The sequence below is a fragment of the Leuciscus leuciscus genome, assembly GCF_965113295.1.
Source record: "Leuciscus leuciscus genome assembly, chromosome: 15".
Taxonomy (NCBI): Eukaryota; Metazoa; Chordata; class Actinopteri; order Cypriniformes; family Leuciscidae; genus Leuciscus; species Leuciscus leuciscus.
In genome coordinates this window covers 8,897,404-8,915,846 of record NC_138739.1, presented here as the reverse complement: position 1 = coordinate 8,915,846, position 18,443 = coordinate 8,897,404, and the positions used below count along the sequence as shown (strand labels likewise).

At 36.4% G+C, this 18,443-nt stretch overlaps 1 protein-coding gene and 1 long non-coding RNA gene across 3 annotated transcripts in view; one reads left to right on the top strand and one right to left on the bottom strand.

Moving 5' to 3' along the window:
* LOC309475959 (uncharacterized protein) overlaps positions 1–18,443 on the top strand; it is a 117,277-nt gene that overhangs the window by 27,378 nt on the left and 71,456 nt on the right. The window contains exons 4-7 of the mRNA XM_082138984.1: positions 2,256–2,588; positions 7,962–8,116; positions 8,214–8,427; positions 17,950–18,240. Coding sequence (XP_081995110.1) covers positions 2,256–2,588; positions 7,962–8,116; positions 8,214–8,427; positions 17,950–18,240 — 993 coding nt within the window. The remainder of the gene's footprint in view (positions 1–2,255; positions 2,589–7,961; positions 8,117–8,213; positions 8,428–17,949; positions 18,241–18,443) is intronic.
* On the bottom strand, positions 12,005–16,061 carry LOC309476351. Of its 2 annotated transcripts, XR_014198041.1 has the most exons (5): positions 15,694–16,061; positions 14,946–14,978; positions 14,741–14,799; positions 13,230–13,395; positions 12,005–12,544 (listed from the first exon to the last, which is right to left on the bottom strand). It is a non-coding gene; the product is annotated as an uncharacterized lncRNA (long non-coding RNA). The 2 variants fall into 2 exon arrangements; XR_014198040.1 differs by having other exon boundaries at positions 14,946–16,061.

Here is an 18,443-nt window from a genome sequence, read left to right as displayed (position 1 = left end):
TCTAGTTTACATGAGATGTAGACTGAATAAATCCTTATCTTTAGCAAAATAAGCAAGCTGACATTCAGTACAACCCGTGTTATTTATTTAGAATACATACAAATGTAATTTACGTCTTGTAGTTTGTCAAGAGATTTAAAGCACCGTTTTTGAAGACTGCGCATGTGCGAACGTGCTCTACTATGTAAGAACGAGCCAAACATTGAGTCTGGTAATAAAGCAAAATAACTGAGAAAAATTAGAAATGGTCTTCACATGACATGTCTGTAACTTATATGACAAAAGCTAGCGTTAATTCGATCTCTAACAGATTATTTAAAATAAGTTATTAGTCCACCACGTGCGAGACGTCATAAACCAACATGGTTGAACGATACTTTGCGACAGACGGTTTCGGGAAACAGTCGTGATTTGCTAGTTGATTTCTCCAACGATGCATCGGACTATGGTAGTTAAGCAGCGAGCTATATAGTTGTACGGGAAACGCACCCCTGTTCTCTGTGTATTAAGCCCTCTGTTTCTCCCTGTTCCTTGTCTTGCATTATATTTGAGTTATCTGTGATTGTATGTTTGCTGGTTTAAAGGCACAATATGTATTTTTTTTTATTTAAAAATATAAAAAATCACTATATCTATGTTATATATTTTTTAAAGTTGTGTATTTACATTATCCCGACAGTTCCAATTAACTTCTAAATCCAGAGAAATTAATATTTTAATTCGAAGACACGGACCGTGTCTTTATTTCCGTTTTGTCGCCGTCAATGCCGTCATATCCGTGTTGTCTCTGGTTTCCGCTCGTGCTGCCATGGCAACCAGAGCTATGAACCAGAGCCCTCTGATAGTAACCAAACTGACGCGGACAACTGTGTAGTTCGCAATGTCTATTTGCACGCTGTTGTTGTTTCGTTCAAACATTATGGACCATGGCAAGCAGACTTTGGATAAAAAAGGAGAACTAAACCGAGAATCAATATCAGCGCGGTGTTTTCGAGATGTCGAGAGCTCCCATGGACACTATATAAACGAGAGCTCCACGTCCGAGACTTCGACAACTCCTACATGTACTTTATTAAACAGGTGAGCACATTTACATAAAACTAATCAAGGTTATATAGTTCAACAATGATAAAATGTTAGAATATGATCTGTATGTTATTCTAATGTTGATCTAGCTAGCTTTTACTGCTAGTCTCATACAGACAAACTAACGTTAACACATACATTTCAACACATTCAAATGCAGTTTAGAGTGATAGTGTAATGTTAGAGCAAGTGAAACAGCGCTGCGTTACGTCTCAAGTTTAATTTGTCTAATAGACTGACCTGTGAGTAGTAATTCTGCGTGTAGTTCGGTAGAATGAAATGTCCATATTCCTTTTATATCCGCGGGACTCGCATCGCGTGTGGAGCTGATAGCTGTCTCTTAGCAATCCCGAACTGCTTCATATCACAGTCATGATAAAAGCATCGATGTATTCAGTAATCCATATACATTATTAGATCGGTCGGCTTGACGTTGACGACAAAATCCATAATTCATAGCAAATGTTGCGTCATCAATCTACGCCTTTGTTATTGTAAATAGGTTAGCGACCCCTAGTGGAGAAAAAATCCCATATTGTGCCTTTGAGTTAAAGTCTCCTGTTGTATCTCCTTTGTTGTGCGCTTGATCTTGACCACCTCACCTGTAACAATTAATGTATGTTATTGTATCAATACAATATTAGTGCTGTCTTGTCATATCTCTGTCATGTCATCTTTTGTTTTTCATTGTTTTTGTGTAATCATTTCCTTTGTTTCATTATATGTATATGTATTTGTATGTAATTCCATGACAATGTTCTTATGTTATTGAGTATAAAAAAAATAAAATAAAAAATTATGCACAGACATACACAACACAACATTTGAGACAGGGTTTTAGAGAGAGGGCGTGTGTTTGGAGAAAGGGGGCGTGGCCTAATTCAGTCAGGAGGAAGTAAGCAAATAGTTCACATTTGTTCTCTACACATCTTCACTGCAGACACTCACAAGTTCTCAGACTTGACTGATACTATATCAGACCACTGAACTATTGAAGAAAATGTTTCAGACATTTGCTTTTTGCTGTTGCTGTCTGGTTGGTAAGTTTATGTTGTTTTAACAGTTGTGTGTTATTTGTGTGGAGCTCTAATGAACTTCAGTTGCATCATTAATAAATTAAGATGATTAACTTGTGTGACTGATAAACTGTTCCTATGTTTGTTCTTCAGGAGTGTTTGTTGATTCAGAAGCAGTGAAGTCAGTGTCAGTGATGGAGGGAGATTCAGTCACTCTAGACTCTACCGTTACTGAAATACAGGAAGAAGATACGATAACATGGAAGTTTGGACATCAAAAGACTCCAATAGCTCGAATCAATAAAGAGAAAGGAAAGTTCTCCACATCTGTTGTTCTTGATGAGAGATTCAGAGACAGACTGAAGCTGGATCATCAGACTGGATCTCTGACCATCACAAACACCAGAACCACAGACTCTGGAGAATATGAAGTGACCATCAGCAGAAAGAGAGTGACCACATACAGATTCACTGTTACTGTCTACGGTGAGTAGAGAATTACAGCTCACACTGTTATATATTAGGCTTTTTTTGTCATAATTATCCCTAATACTGTAAACTTGAAATAATTTGTAATAAAATGATATTATATTAATCAAAAAATATTGAAAACTGACCATGAGAAAAGCCTCTAACTTCTGTAGTGTCATGAATAATGTTGTCCCTGTCATATGAATATGTGAATATGTGATGCAAGCAATGTCCAGATGCAGATATGAAACATCTCCACGCAAAAGCTTTTTATTTTTGCACTGAGAGTACGTTTAGATGACAACGATGTACTGAAGACGGCAAAGTTTTTGCAACAAAAACTGTTTCTCTACTGGTTCTCTACTGGTTCTCTACTGGTTCTCTACTGCCTCCACGTTAGTATTTTTCACACAGCCACAATTTCCTGTTAACCCGCATTGCTGGTCCAAACGTGTGCAGTGTGTGTTAGGATGTTACGGCTAGATACTCAGCAAACGACAACCAATCACGTGCTTCATATTCACGCGTTTTGGGCACTCATGGAAACACAGCGAGGTCAAGAGACGGTTTCATTCTTACCTTTATAGTCTGAAAAGTACATTCATTATAAATTGTATATTACAGTCAGCAATATATGAGGATGCATGTAAACATATCATGTGTGCGGTGTTCATATGGATAACATATGGATGACAATTAAACCCAATCCACCCAGTGTGATAAAACAAAATGTATGTGAAAGGAATGTTTAGTTGACAATCTTCACCCGATCTGCTGAGAGTGAGACCATCACAACTTTAAGAAATCAGCTGAAGACAAATGCCTTCACTTGAGACTCAGTGGCTGTTCTCGTGTGTCTATTCCCCTTGTTGAGCTCAGGATCTTTCAGCCTCTTTGAGAAATGAGGTGATGTTCAATGTATATTATGTGAACATTAAAGTGGTTTTGACATTGGATGCATATAAATCTAAGTCAGAGACTCCAAAACTAAATTAGGAACCTTTAAAATAGCATAATAGTGGCACTTTAAGCAACAAAATCTGCAGAATGGCAGCACACATTTAATTTCATGACATTTTTCAATGTATTTTTACAGTATTGTATTCTACAGCTCAAACTGCAGAAGGCCTCATTTTCAGATCTGGAATATGAATGTAGTTTCATCTGTTGGTTAGAGAGTGTGTGCATGAGAATGTGTTTCATTACTGGGTGTTTGTGGGTAATGTGCTTTTGTGTCTTGAGGCGTGAATAGTGTGTGTGTGTGTGTGTGTGTGTGTGTGTGTGTGTGTGTGTGTGTGTGTGTGTGTGTGTGTGTGTGTGTGTGTGTGTGTTTCTGTGAATCGGGTGGGGTTGAAGGGACTTCCACAGTTTAACTTCATCTTTATGAGAAACAGTTTTACTGTGAAAAAGTACAGAATCAGTGAATGCTAATGTTTGACAAATAAAACTTACTGTATGTGAGATGTTAATATATGTGTATGTGAAATATAAGATTGATGTTCAGCTGCATATGCATCTCTATATTTCCATTATTTGCATATTAATGCTGTGATCTTGCAGATAAGCAAGTTTCAGTAGAAGTTATTTCCAGCTCTATTCTTATTATCACACATAGGTCCATGTATCTTCTTTGTAAAGAACATTTCTTGTTGATCTGTCAATGTCAAGGAAAAAAAAAACAAGTGAATAATTCTTCAAATAAAAGCATTGTAAATGTAATACTGTCATCCAAATTTAGGGAGTTTCTAACTAAAAGTAGCTATTAAAAAAATTCGAGTGTAATGCCTTTTTAAAAACAACAACAACAGCAAAACAGTGATGCTTTTCCAGTAGTAAACTTCTTTCATCCCCTATAGTGTAACATGACTGTACCAGTGATGAATAGTGTAGCACGACAGTCTTTGTGTCATGTGACTGATCGCTCTATATTAAAATATCACCCATTTTTAAATATCATCAATGGAAAAAGTAGATTTTTGCCTGCAAAATGATTTAAATACAACTCATGTGAGCATGAGGAGCCTCTGATCCAGTAATGTGTGTCTCTGCTGTTACGGCCCGTACAATAAGGACGAGCTTGACGTGAAACCCCAGCCGACAGATCACCAATGACACAATACTAAGTTCCACAAAAAGTATAATGTATTTAAAGTGGAAAAAGTAATTAAATTAAGGAGCAATGGCTTCAGGACGACCCAAGGCCAAAATATTAAACTAAATAGATTTATAAATAAAACATGTATAAAATATCTAATCAGGGAATAAACAAAAGTGTGCATGCGCTCAAGTACACAGTAAAGCTGCAGTTTCCTTCTGTGTGAAATCTGTTCTGGTTTAAATCTGGCATGTTACTCTCATGTTTTCCAGCTCATCTGCCTGTTCCTGTCATCAGCAGAGACTGTTCATCATCATCATCATCATCATCATCATCATGTTCATTGCTGTGTTCAGTGGTGAATGTGGGTCATGTGACTCTCTCCTGGTACAAAGGAATCAGTGTATTGTCCAGCATCAGTGTGTGTGATCTCAGCATCAGTCTCTCTCTACCTCTGGAGGTGGAATATCAGGATAAAAACACCTACAGCTGTGTGCTGAACAATCCCATCAGCAACCAGACCACACATCTGGACATCAACACACTCTGTCACACATGTGCAGGTACCACAGCACTGATGATATTATTCACATTCATTCACTAATGTGTTGATTTTATTGAGACTTATAACTTAAGATGCCAGATATGATGAATGAGCTTCTGTCATCTCATGTTTTTAATTTTTATTTCTTGTGTGGAGCAGAACATTTGATATTTTTAAATTCATGAAAGACTAAAGTCAACTTGTTGAAAATCTTAATTTAATTTATCATTAGTTTCTCCAGAAGGCCACGCCCCCTTTTGTGATTCAGTTGAAGCTGTGCTGCGATTGGTCGTCACTGCGCTGATGGGCGTGGCTTCTGCGGCCGCTGCTGTTCTTCTGGTCAATGACGTCAGAGCTTCAAGAGGTAAAACGGAGAAAACACAAGAGATATAAAAACTGTGACATATATTGTATTTTTAATGGTAAAGATGAAAATATGTGTGGTCTAATTGTTTAGTGATGGTAAAACGAAGCTTTGCTTTCCTATTCTCTCCATCTGAGGCTAAAACTATGAATATTCTTGAATATTTCATTTTATTCTTTAATGCATCCCATTTAAACATTTTTTTGTGTTAATTACATTGTTTTAATTCTTTTCTTAATGTATGTTATGTTGCTATTATAATTTTCTTTCTTAAATGTATGCAGAAACTCCACAAATACAAATGTAAAAATATTTGTCACACCAATAAATCACTGTAGAGTTTAAGAGAATATTACCGAACTGATGTACAGCTATGATCATAAATATGCTTATATTATAACTGAAGGGGAGTCATAATAAGAATAAACTATGAATTCAGACTCAGATTGAATGACGGCTGAATGAAAACACATTTAAAGCATTATTTAAAACACACACAGTGTAAACGTACACATCGTAACACATGGAAGGAAATACAGTGTAGAGATCATATTTTCAGCTGACTTAATCATTCTGGATATATTTTTGCTTTTTTTTTTTTTTTCCATAAGGATTTCACTAAAATAGTTATAAGCCATTAACCAAACCACCAACCATCAGTATGAATCACAGCAGTGCAGGTTTGGTCTAAAAGCAACACACACACACACACACACACACACACACACAAAAAAAAAAAAGTATAATATTAGTAAATGTATCTCTCTCACACGTGTCCCACATTGTCCTGCAAAATCACATCAACACTGGTAACAGAGCGATAACCAGCCGCTGCTCTTCTGGTCAATGATGATCAATAACAGCAGATAACACTGAATTTGTCCAGTTATTTTGAATCTGTTTTATTTTGTCTACTGTAAGTCTATTAGTCTACTATAAGACTATCCTGGAAAGATTTAGAAATCTACATTAATGATATTCATATTCATGATAGAAATGTGTACATTTGATGAGCTTTATATATTTTTCTCTCTCTTTCTGGCAGCTGATGTAAATAATGTGATCATGTTATCTTGTGGCATTGAATAAAACAAACATCCATCAGATTTCATACATATTGTGAGTTTTAATCTATAATAGTGATTTACATGTATTAATTTTAGATGCTTTTCTCTAAAGTGACTGTATTGTGTATGTTGGGTCCATCTGGTGGACAAAACTAGAATTTTCATCAATATTTCATTTAATTTCCCATTTTATATTTCTTTTCCAGTTACACAGTTTCTTATTTTACTTTCATTGGTTTGCACATTGTAGCAATTCATAATGTAATAACTGCACATAATGTAGAATCTACACATAATGTAATAAGTATTACATTATTATTGTAATAAAATGCTCATATTGTAATAATTTTCTCAAAATGTAATAAAATCTTGAGCTCATAATGTAATAACAATGATTAGCTTTATGAGAAATGTATTATATTATAAACTTACCAAAAATATCGTCATAATGTCATAATTGTAAGGGGCGTTTTGATCATAAAAACATTGGTCTTCCCTTACAGTATTTTTGGACTTATTCTTAAACCTACGAAATGCACCAGATTTAAATATTCATGCAATCATTACTATTATCATTATTATTATTATTATTGTTGTCGATATTATTATTATCATGGTACATTACTTATATATATAATTCGACACAAAAAGTGGACACTAACAACACTGTATACAAAGTATAGCTTATGTTGTAAAAAATAAGTCAGTTTCAATATAGCAAAAAAATAAAAATCTTTTTAAAAAAAAGTCCAAAACTTAAAAAAAATAATGCTTATAAAATCACTAAATAAATAACACTGGAACAGTTAAAGCAGCGACATCTATGGTTTAAGACCCATAGTAACTCAATGCATCATCTCAAACATTTTCCATGAGGTGGATGAGATTGAAAGCTGGTAAATCCCACGGGAGGAAATTCAACTTCCGATCATTTGACTAATGTCTCGAAAATTAATGACCACAAACTTTTGAATGGTAATGTATCACAGTTTCCACAAAAATATTAGGAAGTAAAAAGTTTTCAGCATTGAAAAGGGTAGTGTGTTTGTGTGTGTGTGTGTGTGTGTGTGTGTGTGTGTGTGTGTGTGTGTGTGTGTGTGTGTGTGTGTGTGTGTGTGTGTGTGTGTGTGTGTGTGTGTATGTGAGAGAGAGTGTGTGTTTGTGAATGTGTGAGTGAGTAAGTGAGTGAGTGAATGTGTACGTGTGTGTGTGTTATATGTAATAGTTTGTCTTATATAGAGGTGTGTGAGTCTGATGTTTGTGCAGTGTTAAATGGAAACTCACTATAGTTCATAAAGTGTGTGTGTGTGTTTCACAGGAGTGCAGGCCATGACTGTGACGATCCCACAGAAACAATATAAGATTGCCAGAGATGATAATGTGACGATACCCTGCAGATTTACACCCCAGCCAGCGGGTGATCGTGTCCAGATCAGGTGGACAGCAGCTCCAGATGTGCCGGGAGATCCAGCGGTACTGAAACACACATCAGCTTCATCCAGCATCACTGATACTAGAGCTCATATCCATGTGTGTTCATGCTGTGCGCTCGCACTGGTTTTTTTCACAGATCAAAATCCTCAGTTACGACAGTCTCGGTTCAATTAAGGTGCAGACGAAATATAAAGGCAGGGCGAAACTATTACAAGATATCCCGAGCGGAATAGCCGACCTGCAGCTCTTGAGAGTCACTAGCGCAGACACACAGGTTTACGAGTGTGGAGTTGAGACTCTGTCTAATGAAGAGGACGGTGCGTCTGCCATGACCAGGCTCGTAGTCTTGGGTAAGACACACACACACACACACACACACACACACACACGCGCGCGCGTCTATATTACTAACAGGGGACTATCGCTCTACACTGGCCAAGAGGGGACTAGTGTTTCTGGTCATTTTGAAGAAACAAAAATGACATACAAAATTTTCTTTTAAGGTCTTTTTTCATAATATAACTTTAAAAATGCATTTTTTTATTTTTTAAAAACATGCCAAGTGGGGACCTGCAACTCTGACCGATCTCTACAGGGGACTCCCATAGCCTGCAATGGAACTGTGTGTGTGTGAACAGTGAAGTGAACTGGCAGTGAAGTCTGTCTTCATTTTGTAACTATATACAGTATATATATATGAAGAGTTCAGATGCAAAATCCTCTATGTGCCATCTGAAAATTTCTTCTAGAATGGTCATTTTTATCAAGCTCATATATTTAAAGGTATAGCGGAGGATCTTTCCAAATTTTAGATAAGACCCGCCCTCTCCACTTTTTGAAAAGTTTGATTGATTCACCAGAATGATTGACAATTAGGAGGACCAATAGTTTAGACTACCCACCAGGAAGTAAAACATCCTCCGCTATACCTTTAAGTTAAGCAATTTCACTTAAATGACAATTAAAGGGATAGTTCACTTTGAAATTAATTTTTGGTATGTTTTAGCTTACCTCAAGGGCATCCAAGATGTAGGTGTCTTTTTTTCCGCAGTAGTTTCAATTTTGATATTTTTAGGTCAAACCGTTCTTGTCTGTCAGTCATATAATGCAGGTCTATGGTCACTGTCTCAAAGAGCATGCACAGAGTCCAAATTAAAACAATTCCCCGTCATCCAAATTAAACAATTCCCCATCGTAAGTACACATTGATGGCCTAAGACACGAAACGAGCGGTTTGTGTGAGAAAACGAACAGTATTTATATTGTTTTTACCACTTATACACAGCCATGTCCGAGTGATCTGATCTGACGTGTGCGCAGACTGGTGCATAGATATATACACACTAGATGTCGCCTTGTCTACGGCAGTTCATTGGAACGAATGTATTTAAGGCGACATCTAGTGTATATATCTATGCACCAGTCTGCGTACACGTCAGATCAGATCACTCGGACATGGCTGCGTATAAGAGGTAAAAACGAAATAAATACTGTTCGTTTTCTCACACAAACCGCTCGTTTCGTGTCTTAGGCCATCAATGTGTACTTACGATGGGGAATTGTTTAATTTGGACGACGGGGAATTGTTTTAATTTGGACTCTGTGCTTGTGTTTTGAGACAGTGACCATCGACCTGCATTATATGACTGACAGACAAGAACTATAAAATATAGTTAATTATAAAAATATCAAAATTGAAACTACTGCGGAAAAAAAGACACCTACATCTTGGATGCCCTTGAGGTAAGCTAAAACATACCAAAAATTAATTTCAAAGTGAACTATCCCTTTAATAGGTAATTTTCATTGCCATTTAAGTGAAATTACTGAACTTAAATACACACACACACAGTTCCATTGCAGGCTATGGGAGTCAAGGTTTTTTTCGTAAACGAAAAATGAAACTAAGACTAAAACTATTGGTCAAAAAACATTTGCGTAAACTGAAATAAAATAGAAATTTCAACAAAAATGAAAAACTAAAACTAAACGAAACTAACGACACTTACTGAAAAACTAACTGAAATAAAAAAATAATTAGAAAAATTAAATAATCGTATTCGTAATTAAGAAGCTCTCATCCTGTAGCCTACTGGACAATCACTTTTTTTCCATTCCACTGCGTTACTTTATTTTTCAATGTATGACCGTTGTGCTGGAGTCTCCCGTCTTTTGCATCGTTTCGTGAATGACAAACGTTCTAAAAACACAGCACAATCAAGTTAAATAAGTTACTTTTAAAAGGCATGTCTCGAGACCTTGCACTTTTTTCCCATTCCACTGCCCGCGTCTTTTTTCCGTTTTTCAAAGCAAAACCGCTTTCTGTGTGAACCAGCCCTAAGAAGCAGAAATAGCCAATTAAATATTTCTATCATGACTAGACTTTATGCAAATACAGCTGTACATTAATTCCAGGTAAGATAACCATCTCATGTGAAACTAAACCACACACATTAGATTAGATACCACACTGAGCAGAAAACGGAAAAAAACAAATAGCATGTCTAGCCCAGAAACAGACGTAGGCTACATTTGTCAGAGTAGAAGTAGGCCTATACTAAATGTCTGGTCTGAATAGAACATTTGAATATGTATAACTATGAGTATATGATTTTAAAGACAAAAAGCATAAATGTATCAATACAAGAATAATTTTTGAAAGGATTAATCATAGAAATAACCTTAAAGAATAATCATAATAATCATACGCATATTTTTTCCCCCCTTTTCTTATCCACCATGTTTAACAAGATTTAATTTTTAATATGAATGAGTATGAATGAATAATTTGTAGTTATCATAGTTGCATATGTTTGGTTCTTTGTTCATCCTCAAACTTTTTATTATTAAGAGGTTTTCACAAGAGTTAACTGTAAACTGCAAACATTAAACTTTGCTGAAATTAATTGTCTTAAACTGGAAGTGTTCTGTTAACTCTGCTAAACTAATACTGAAGCTAAAACTGAAATTAAATATATAAAAACTAAATAGAAATGTTTTCACAAAATAAAAACTAAAACTAACAAAACCATTTATGAAACTAACCAAAACTAAACTGAAATGTATTGGAAATTTGAAAATATTACAATAAAAACTAATTTAAAAATGCCAGACTACAATAACCTTGATGGGAGTCCCCTGTTGGATAGGTAGACATCGGTCAGAGAGTCCCCTCTTGGCCAGTGTAGAGCGATAGTGCTCTGTTAGTAATATATACATGTATGTGTCAACAAACGGACAGGGTCATCACAACTACGTCATCACGTTGAAAGGTCGCGCCGGCAGAAGTACCGCCATACTGTTTACAATGCGACTGTACGTAGGAGGATAGTTCAAATAGTATTGTTTGCTATTATATATATAGTAATAGTATTCAGTGAATATGAATATGAATAGTATATGAATAACATTCTGATGAATTTGAATAGTAGTTCATATAGTATTGCTGGCGCCGGCGTGACCTTTCAACGTGATGACGTAGTTCCCTGTCCGTTTGTTGATCAGCTCAATCCGAACTATTGAAGGTAAAAAGTCTATAAATTATCTTTTTTTTTTTTTTTTTTTGTGAATTTACAATAAATAATTGGATAAATTTTGCATGACTTTCACAGTAAGGATTACAGCAATATACTGTGAAATATACTCACAGCAATTTACTGTAATTTTATATCTGTGATATTACAATGCATTGTTGTAAAAGCACAACTGTATACTGTAACTTCACAGCTTCAATGACAAAGCAATTACTGTGATATTACAGTACATTACTGGGGAATTACAATCTTTTGCTGTACATCGTTACAACAAGGCCCTGTACTTTACAGTGTGTACTGTGAAAGTAATGTACAAGTTGACAATAATTTACTGTGAATTTACAATCATTGTACAATTAACCCCCTCCCCCCAACAAACAACTCTGAGGTAAAGTCAATGTTAGCCCAATAGCATATTTATTAACAAATACATATTTTTCAATGTACAGCAGATGCCAAGAACTTCAAGAGTTCAAGAAATTCAACTTTCTAGTCATAAAAGTCATCTTAAAATGCAGAAAATGCAGAGAAATTGTGCAAACTTGCAATTCAACTACCTGTCTCACAATTCAACTATTCAACTCTGTGTCACAATAACAGTAATGGACAGGATGGGAATGAGGCCTTCATGGCAAGATAAGAGAGCGATGAAGGAATGTCGTAAAGGGGTCAGGCGCTCCTCTCAGTCTCAAACATTATAATGAGTCCACACGCAACAGCATTGTGTAAAAATCTTGTAGTGCAAAGTTGTCTTGAAAAATTACAAAAAGAACAAGGCTACTCAAAACTGAGCCTGACAACTACCGCTGCAAAAAAAAACTATGATGCCCACTCAAAGTCAATAAGTTTCCTCAAAAGGGTGCTCACATGAGGGTTCATTGTTGTCCGCTTCTTGGTCTTTGAGCCTCTTTCAGGATTGATGCCCAGGAAGCACCTGTTAATAAGCAAAGATAGTTTCAGTTTTAAATAGACTTACAGTATATTGCAGACAGCATTTATCAAGGTGTGCTTTTTGCTGTGCTTTTTCCCCACATCAAACCCTAATAGATTTATAATCCAAACTTGTTAGATCTTACTCTCACCATCATTTTTTTTAGCCATTTTTAGCCAAGGTGCCTCAGGTTAGGTTTGCCTGAGGCAAATAGGGTTGATTTTCTACTATGAGAGGCCATATCAACGTGTGCCGCCACTGAAATGCATCTTCACGCAATTGGCCTGTTGGTAAATTAAAACCAAACCCTGTTGAAAGTATGACAAACACATCCTTTTCAATAAAGGGCCTGAGAGCATTTTGTTCTGCTTTGAAAGAAAATTTCATCTACTTCATTCAATACATTCGCATTTCGCAATAGACGTTTCAAAATCATCATCACATAGCCTGCCCCAAAACAAAATAAATAGCTGTGATTGGACCGGCAGGTATTTGTCAGCATAACATGTGTAGAAACCCAGACTGATCTGCAGAGCGAAATTGAATGAGTTCGCGAGATCAGGGTGGTCTCACCAGGCTAGCCTCAGGTACCTCGTTTGTCAGCATTTTAGACCTCAAGACAATCATTGAGTTGGAAGCCTGTACTATAATGTGAATTACAAGATTAAATGTGATCTTTATAAAATACCTCTGAATGAACTCCAGCGTCGACGATCCAGCGGCAGGATACTCAAGGTTGAAGACGTAATAGCTGCTGAAGAAAGCAGCTTCTCCGTGTAAAAAGAAAGGGTGTGGGCCCATCACAACATGTCCCTCGATGGATATAAGCCATCCAGAGGGCTTCATCATGTCACCTGAAATGAACAGATACAGCATTATGTGTTATGAGCACTTTGCGATCTGCTTAAAGGGATAGTTCACTTTGAAATACATTTTTGGTATGTTTTAGCTTACCTCAAGTGCATCCAAGATGTAGGTGTCTTTTTTTCCGCAGTAGTTTCAATTTTGATATTTTTAGGTCAAACCGTTCTTGTCTGTCAGTCATATAATGCAGGTCGATGGTCACTGTCTCAAAACACAAGCACAGAGTCCAAATTAAAACAATTCCCCGTCGTCCAAAATAAACAATTCCCCATCGTAAGTACACATTGATGGCCTAAGACACGAAACGAGCGGTTTGTGTGAGAAAACGAACAGTATTTATATCGTTTTAACCTCTTATACACAGCCATGTCCAAGTGATCTGATCTGACGTGTACGCAGACTGGTGCATAGATATATACACTAGATGTCGCCTTAAAGACATTCGTTCCAATGAACTGCCGTAGACAAGGCGACATCTAGTGTGTATATATCTATGCACCAGTCTGCGTACACGTCAGATCAGATCACTTGGACATGGCTGTGTATAAGTGGTAAAAACGATATAAATACTGTTCGTTTTCTCACACAAACCGCTTGTTTCGTGTCTTAGGCCATCAATGTGTACTTACGATGGGGAATTGTTTAATTTGGACGACAGGGAATTGTTTTAATTTGGACTCTGTGCTTGTGTTTTGAGACCGCGACCATAGACCTGCATTATATGACTGACAGACAAGAACGGTTTGACCTAAAAATATCAAAATTGAAACTACTGCGGAAAAAAAGACACCTACATCTTGGATGCCCTTGAGGTAAGCTAAAACCAGAGCCATATAGAGAGAGAGTTGCGACAACTCCATTGACTACAATGGAACGCTTTTTTTACAGCAATGGCGGCTCGTAGAGCCTTTCAATAGTTCCCGGAAGTAACAGCAGCGCGGTAGAACAGACCGTTTGTGATGCAGTTTTAAAAGATAAGACGTTTAAAGAATAAGATTGTATATTATCATATTATCTGAATCAAATAAACTTGTGTTTTAAAGCATGCTAGTTGATTCCGAAGCACTTTCTGGAACTATCTGAGGTCTACGCGAATCACGTGACAACTAAGAATTTTGAACTTCCGTTGTCGCAACTCTCTCTCTATATGGCTCTGGCTAAAACATACCAAAAATGTATTTCAAAGTGAACTATCCCTTTAAGATACAAATGGCTATACAAATGTAATTCTTATTATAATTATAATTATTATTATTTATTGTGGTCTTGTAGATTTCTAGAATGAAAACAAAATAATGAGTTAGAAATGTCGATACTAGATCAAAGTAACATTACCTTGAATGATCAAGCAGGGGCTGCTGGGGAGTTCTGCAGTATTGACCAGTGGCACATGGCTGTAACATAGTTAACACACAATAGCATGGATTTAGGATAAAGGATAAATATTGGTCATTGGTCAGAGGTAGTAAATCATGCAAGGTAAATGTTGATAATGTAATCACTCATTTTGCATTTTAAATATTTGAATAAAAAATCTTACATCAACTTCAAGCATCAAACTCTCTCTGATGACCTGGAAAGAAAAGAAAAAGGAGAAATTACACAAATGCAACCAACAATAAGAATTTCAGTTTGAATGCAGATTATGATCATTGATCATTGTAATTTAATTTTAGCCGTATGTCAAAAATGATAGTGGTATATATATATATAGTGTTTTTTTTGTTTGTTTTTTTGTAGCACTTTGAGATTGCTCACTCAATGTAAAGTACAACTTTTACAATTATTATTCATTCATATCAGGACAAGTGGGAAACCCTAGTGTTAAAACCCTCCCGTTGTCGAACACCACATGAGACTAACTTACTCCAGTTAGCTCAATCATGTTGTAACTAGGATATCCGCTGGAAAAATTATTTTTCATGGACCGTTTGAATCACTAAATTATTAAAGTTAAACAGCTAACGGTTAGCCCTGCTAATCTATGATAACCTTGACTAATGACAGAAATGTGCACACATAAATAGTAATGTTTGTCCCATCATTGATTTTATAAACTTTACAAACACCAGATTTGTCTAAACGGTGATAGTGACATGAAAAATTATAGCGAAACTCTCTTCATTACTAACATTACTACTATTAGCAAATGCTGTGAGAGAACTTTCAACAATTCCGGGCACTTGCTAACAAAATGTGAACTGTGTCATGCGATAAACGTTTATTTGAAAGTAAATATTATCATCATAAAATAACATGGGTGTAAGTGCTGCAAACATTCTGCTCACCTTCTCCATTCAGCCCGGAAATTCAGAAGAGGGACACGACCGCGCCTTTTCAGTTCAAAACAGTTCGGTTATGTCATGTGACTTCCCAGGGCATATTTCAATACAATATTTCACTGTAATAATACTGTTTAATGCTGTGAAATCCTTATTTTTTTTCACTGTGTTGCTGTGATATTACAGACCTTGTTGTGATATAACAGCAGGTTTTAGATTGCAATATTTTACTGTAAAATAAGAGTTAAATGCTGTAAAATCCAAGGATACTGTAGTTTTTACAGGTATTCATTGGGATATTACAGGGAAACTTAATTACAACAAGTTACTGTAAAATAATACTGTTAATTATTGTGAAATGCTGGTAATTTTTAACAGTGATCGTTTCACTAGATAACAACCTCTTCTTCAGCTGTGATCGCGTACAGCCCGTTTAAAAACTTCAAAGACTTTTGAAACTGCATTGATTTGGACTTAAAAACGATGGTAACCAATGAAGTCCATTGTTAGAAGAAAAATCCAGAAATGTTTTCCTCAAAAAACATAATTTCTCTCCCACTGAGGAAAGAAAGACATGGATATCTTGGATGGCATTGGGGTGAGTAAATTATTAGGAAATTTTCATTTTGGGGTGAACTAATCCTTTAAGCTTTGTATTAGTAGAAAACCTGTAGTATTTTCGAATTACCGTGCTTTCCACCCTCATATCCCCCTGAGACGAGAGATTTATGTATTTTTTGTCTGGAAAAAATCTTCAGATGACGCAAAAATCGTCATTTTGAGTCATCGGAGGATTTTTTGGCCAGAGGCGAGAGACTACAGCCAGTAGTAGGGGCTCTCCCGCATGTTTTCAACCAGCCCATAGAAGGTGGGATCTCACTCACAGAATGTACACATAGTGTCAGCCGTCTTTGGAAGCTAAGCTAGCAGGCTCTTGTTCTGTGGAGAAAGCTGAGTAGTAGGGGTTACCATCCTCTTTTTCCAAAGTGCAGAATCAGTGTCTGACAAATAAAACTTACTGTATGTGAGATGTTAATATATTACTATTTGTATGTGAAAAGAAAAGATTGATGTTCAGCTGCATATGCATCTCTATATTTCCATGATTTGCATATTAATGCTGTGATCTTGCAGATAAGCAAGTTTCAGTAGAAGTTATTTCCAGCTCTATTCTTATTATCACACATAGTTCCATGTATCTTTCTTGTAAAGAACATTTCTTGTTGGTCTGTCAATGTCAAAAAAAAAAAAAAACAAGTGAATAATTCTTCAAATAAAAGCATTGTAAATGTAATACTGTCATCCAAATTTAGGGAGTTTCTAACTAAAAGTAGCTATTAAAAAAAAAAATTCGCAAAACAACAGCAAAACAGTGCAAAACAGTGATGCTTTTCCAGTAGTAAACTTCTTTCATCCCCTATAGTGTAGCATGACTGTACCAGTGATGAATAGTGTAGCACGACAGTCTTCGTGTCATGTGACTGATCGCTCTATATTAAAGTTTCTCCCATTTTTAAATATCATCAATGGAAAAAGTAGATTTTTGCCTGCAAAATGGTTTAAATGCAACGAAGCATGTGAGCATGAGGAGCCTCTGATCCAGTAATGTGTGTCTCTGCTGTTACGACCTGTGTAATAAGGACGAGCTTGACGTGAAACCCCAGCCGACAGATCACCAAAGACACAATACTAAGTTCCACAAAAACTATAATTTATTTAAGGTGGAAAAAGTCATTAAATTAAGGAGCAATGGCTTCAGGACGCCCCAAGGCCAAAATAATAGACTAAATAGACTTATAAATAAAACATGTATAAATTATCAGGGAATAAACAAAATTACAAAGAAACTTCCCTAACTCCCTATATATAAACAAATCACAAACAAAGTCAAAATAAATGCCAGGACACCCCTACGCTCCTACAACATAAGAAAGAACCTAATTAAATCATCACAAACAAACGAACATGATCAACAGAAGGTTTTGGGATCTGGAATCCGGAGCTCCTCACGCCAGAATGAGCTCCACATCTTCGGTTAGCGCCTCAGTAGATCCACCAATCAGGCTCCTCCGAGTCCGACGGCAGCCAATCCCTGCACACATATACAAAACAACAACCCACACAAAACAGATACAGAGGATCGTCTCAGCATACGGTCAAGTACACAGTAACGTCAAGGGCTTTAACGATAAAGGCTGCAGTTTCCTTCTGTGTGAAATCTGTTCTGGTTTAAATTTGGAATGAAACTCTCATGTTTTCCAGCTCATCTGCCTGTTCCTGTCATCATCAGAGACTGTTCATCATCATCATCATCATCATCATCATCATGTTCATTGGTGTGTTCAGTGGTGAATGTGAGTCATGTGACTCTCTCCTGGTACAAAGGAATCAGTGTATTGTCCAGCATCAGTGCGTCTGATCTCAGCATCAGTCTCTCTCTACCTCTGGAGGTGGAATATCAGGATAAAAACACCTACAGCTGTGTGCTGAACAATCCCATCAGCAACCAGACCACACATCTGGACATCAACACACTCTGTCACACATGTGCAGGTACCACAGCACTGATGATATATGTGTGTATTTACTGACCTGATCTCTGTCTTCTGTTGTAGATCAGACTGATGCGTTCACTTCTTTCTTTATCATTACAGAACTGGACGGTCAGTTCATCACTTCACAACTACACTCAACTCAACTCGGCCACACATATGCAGGTTCCACACTGATATTATTTACATTCATTCACTAATGTT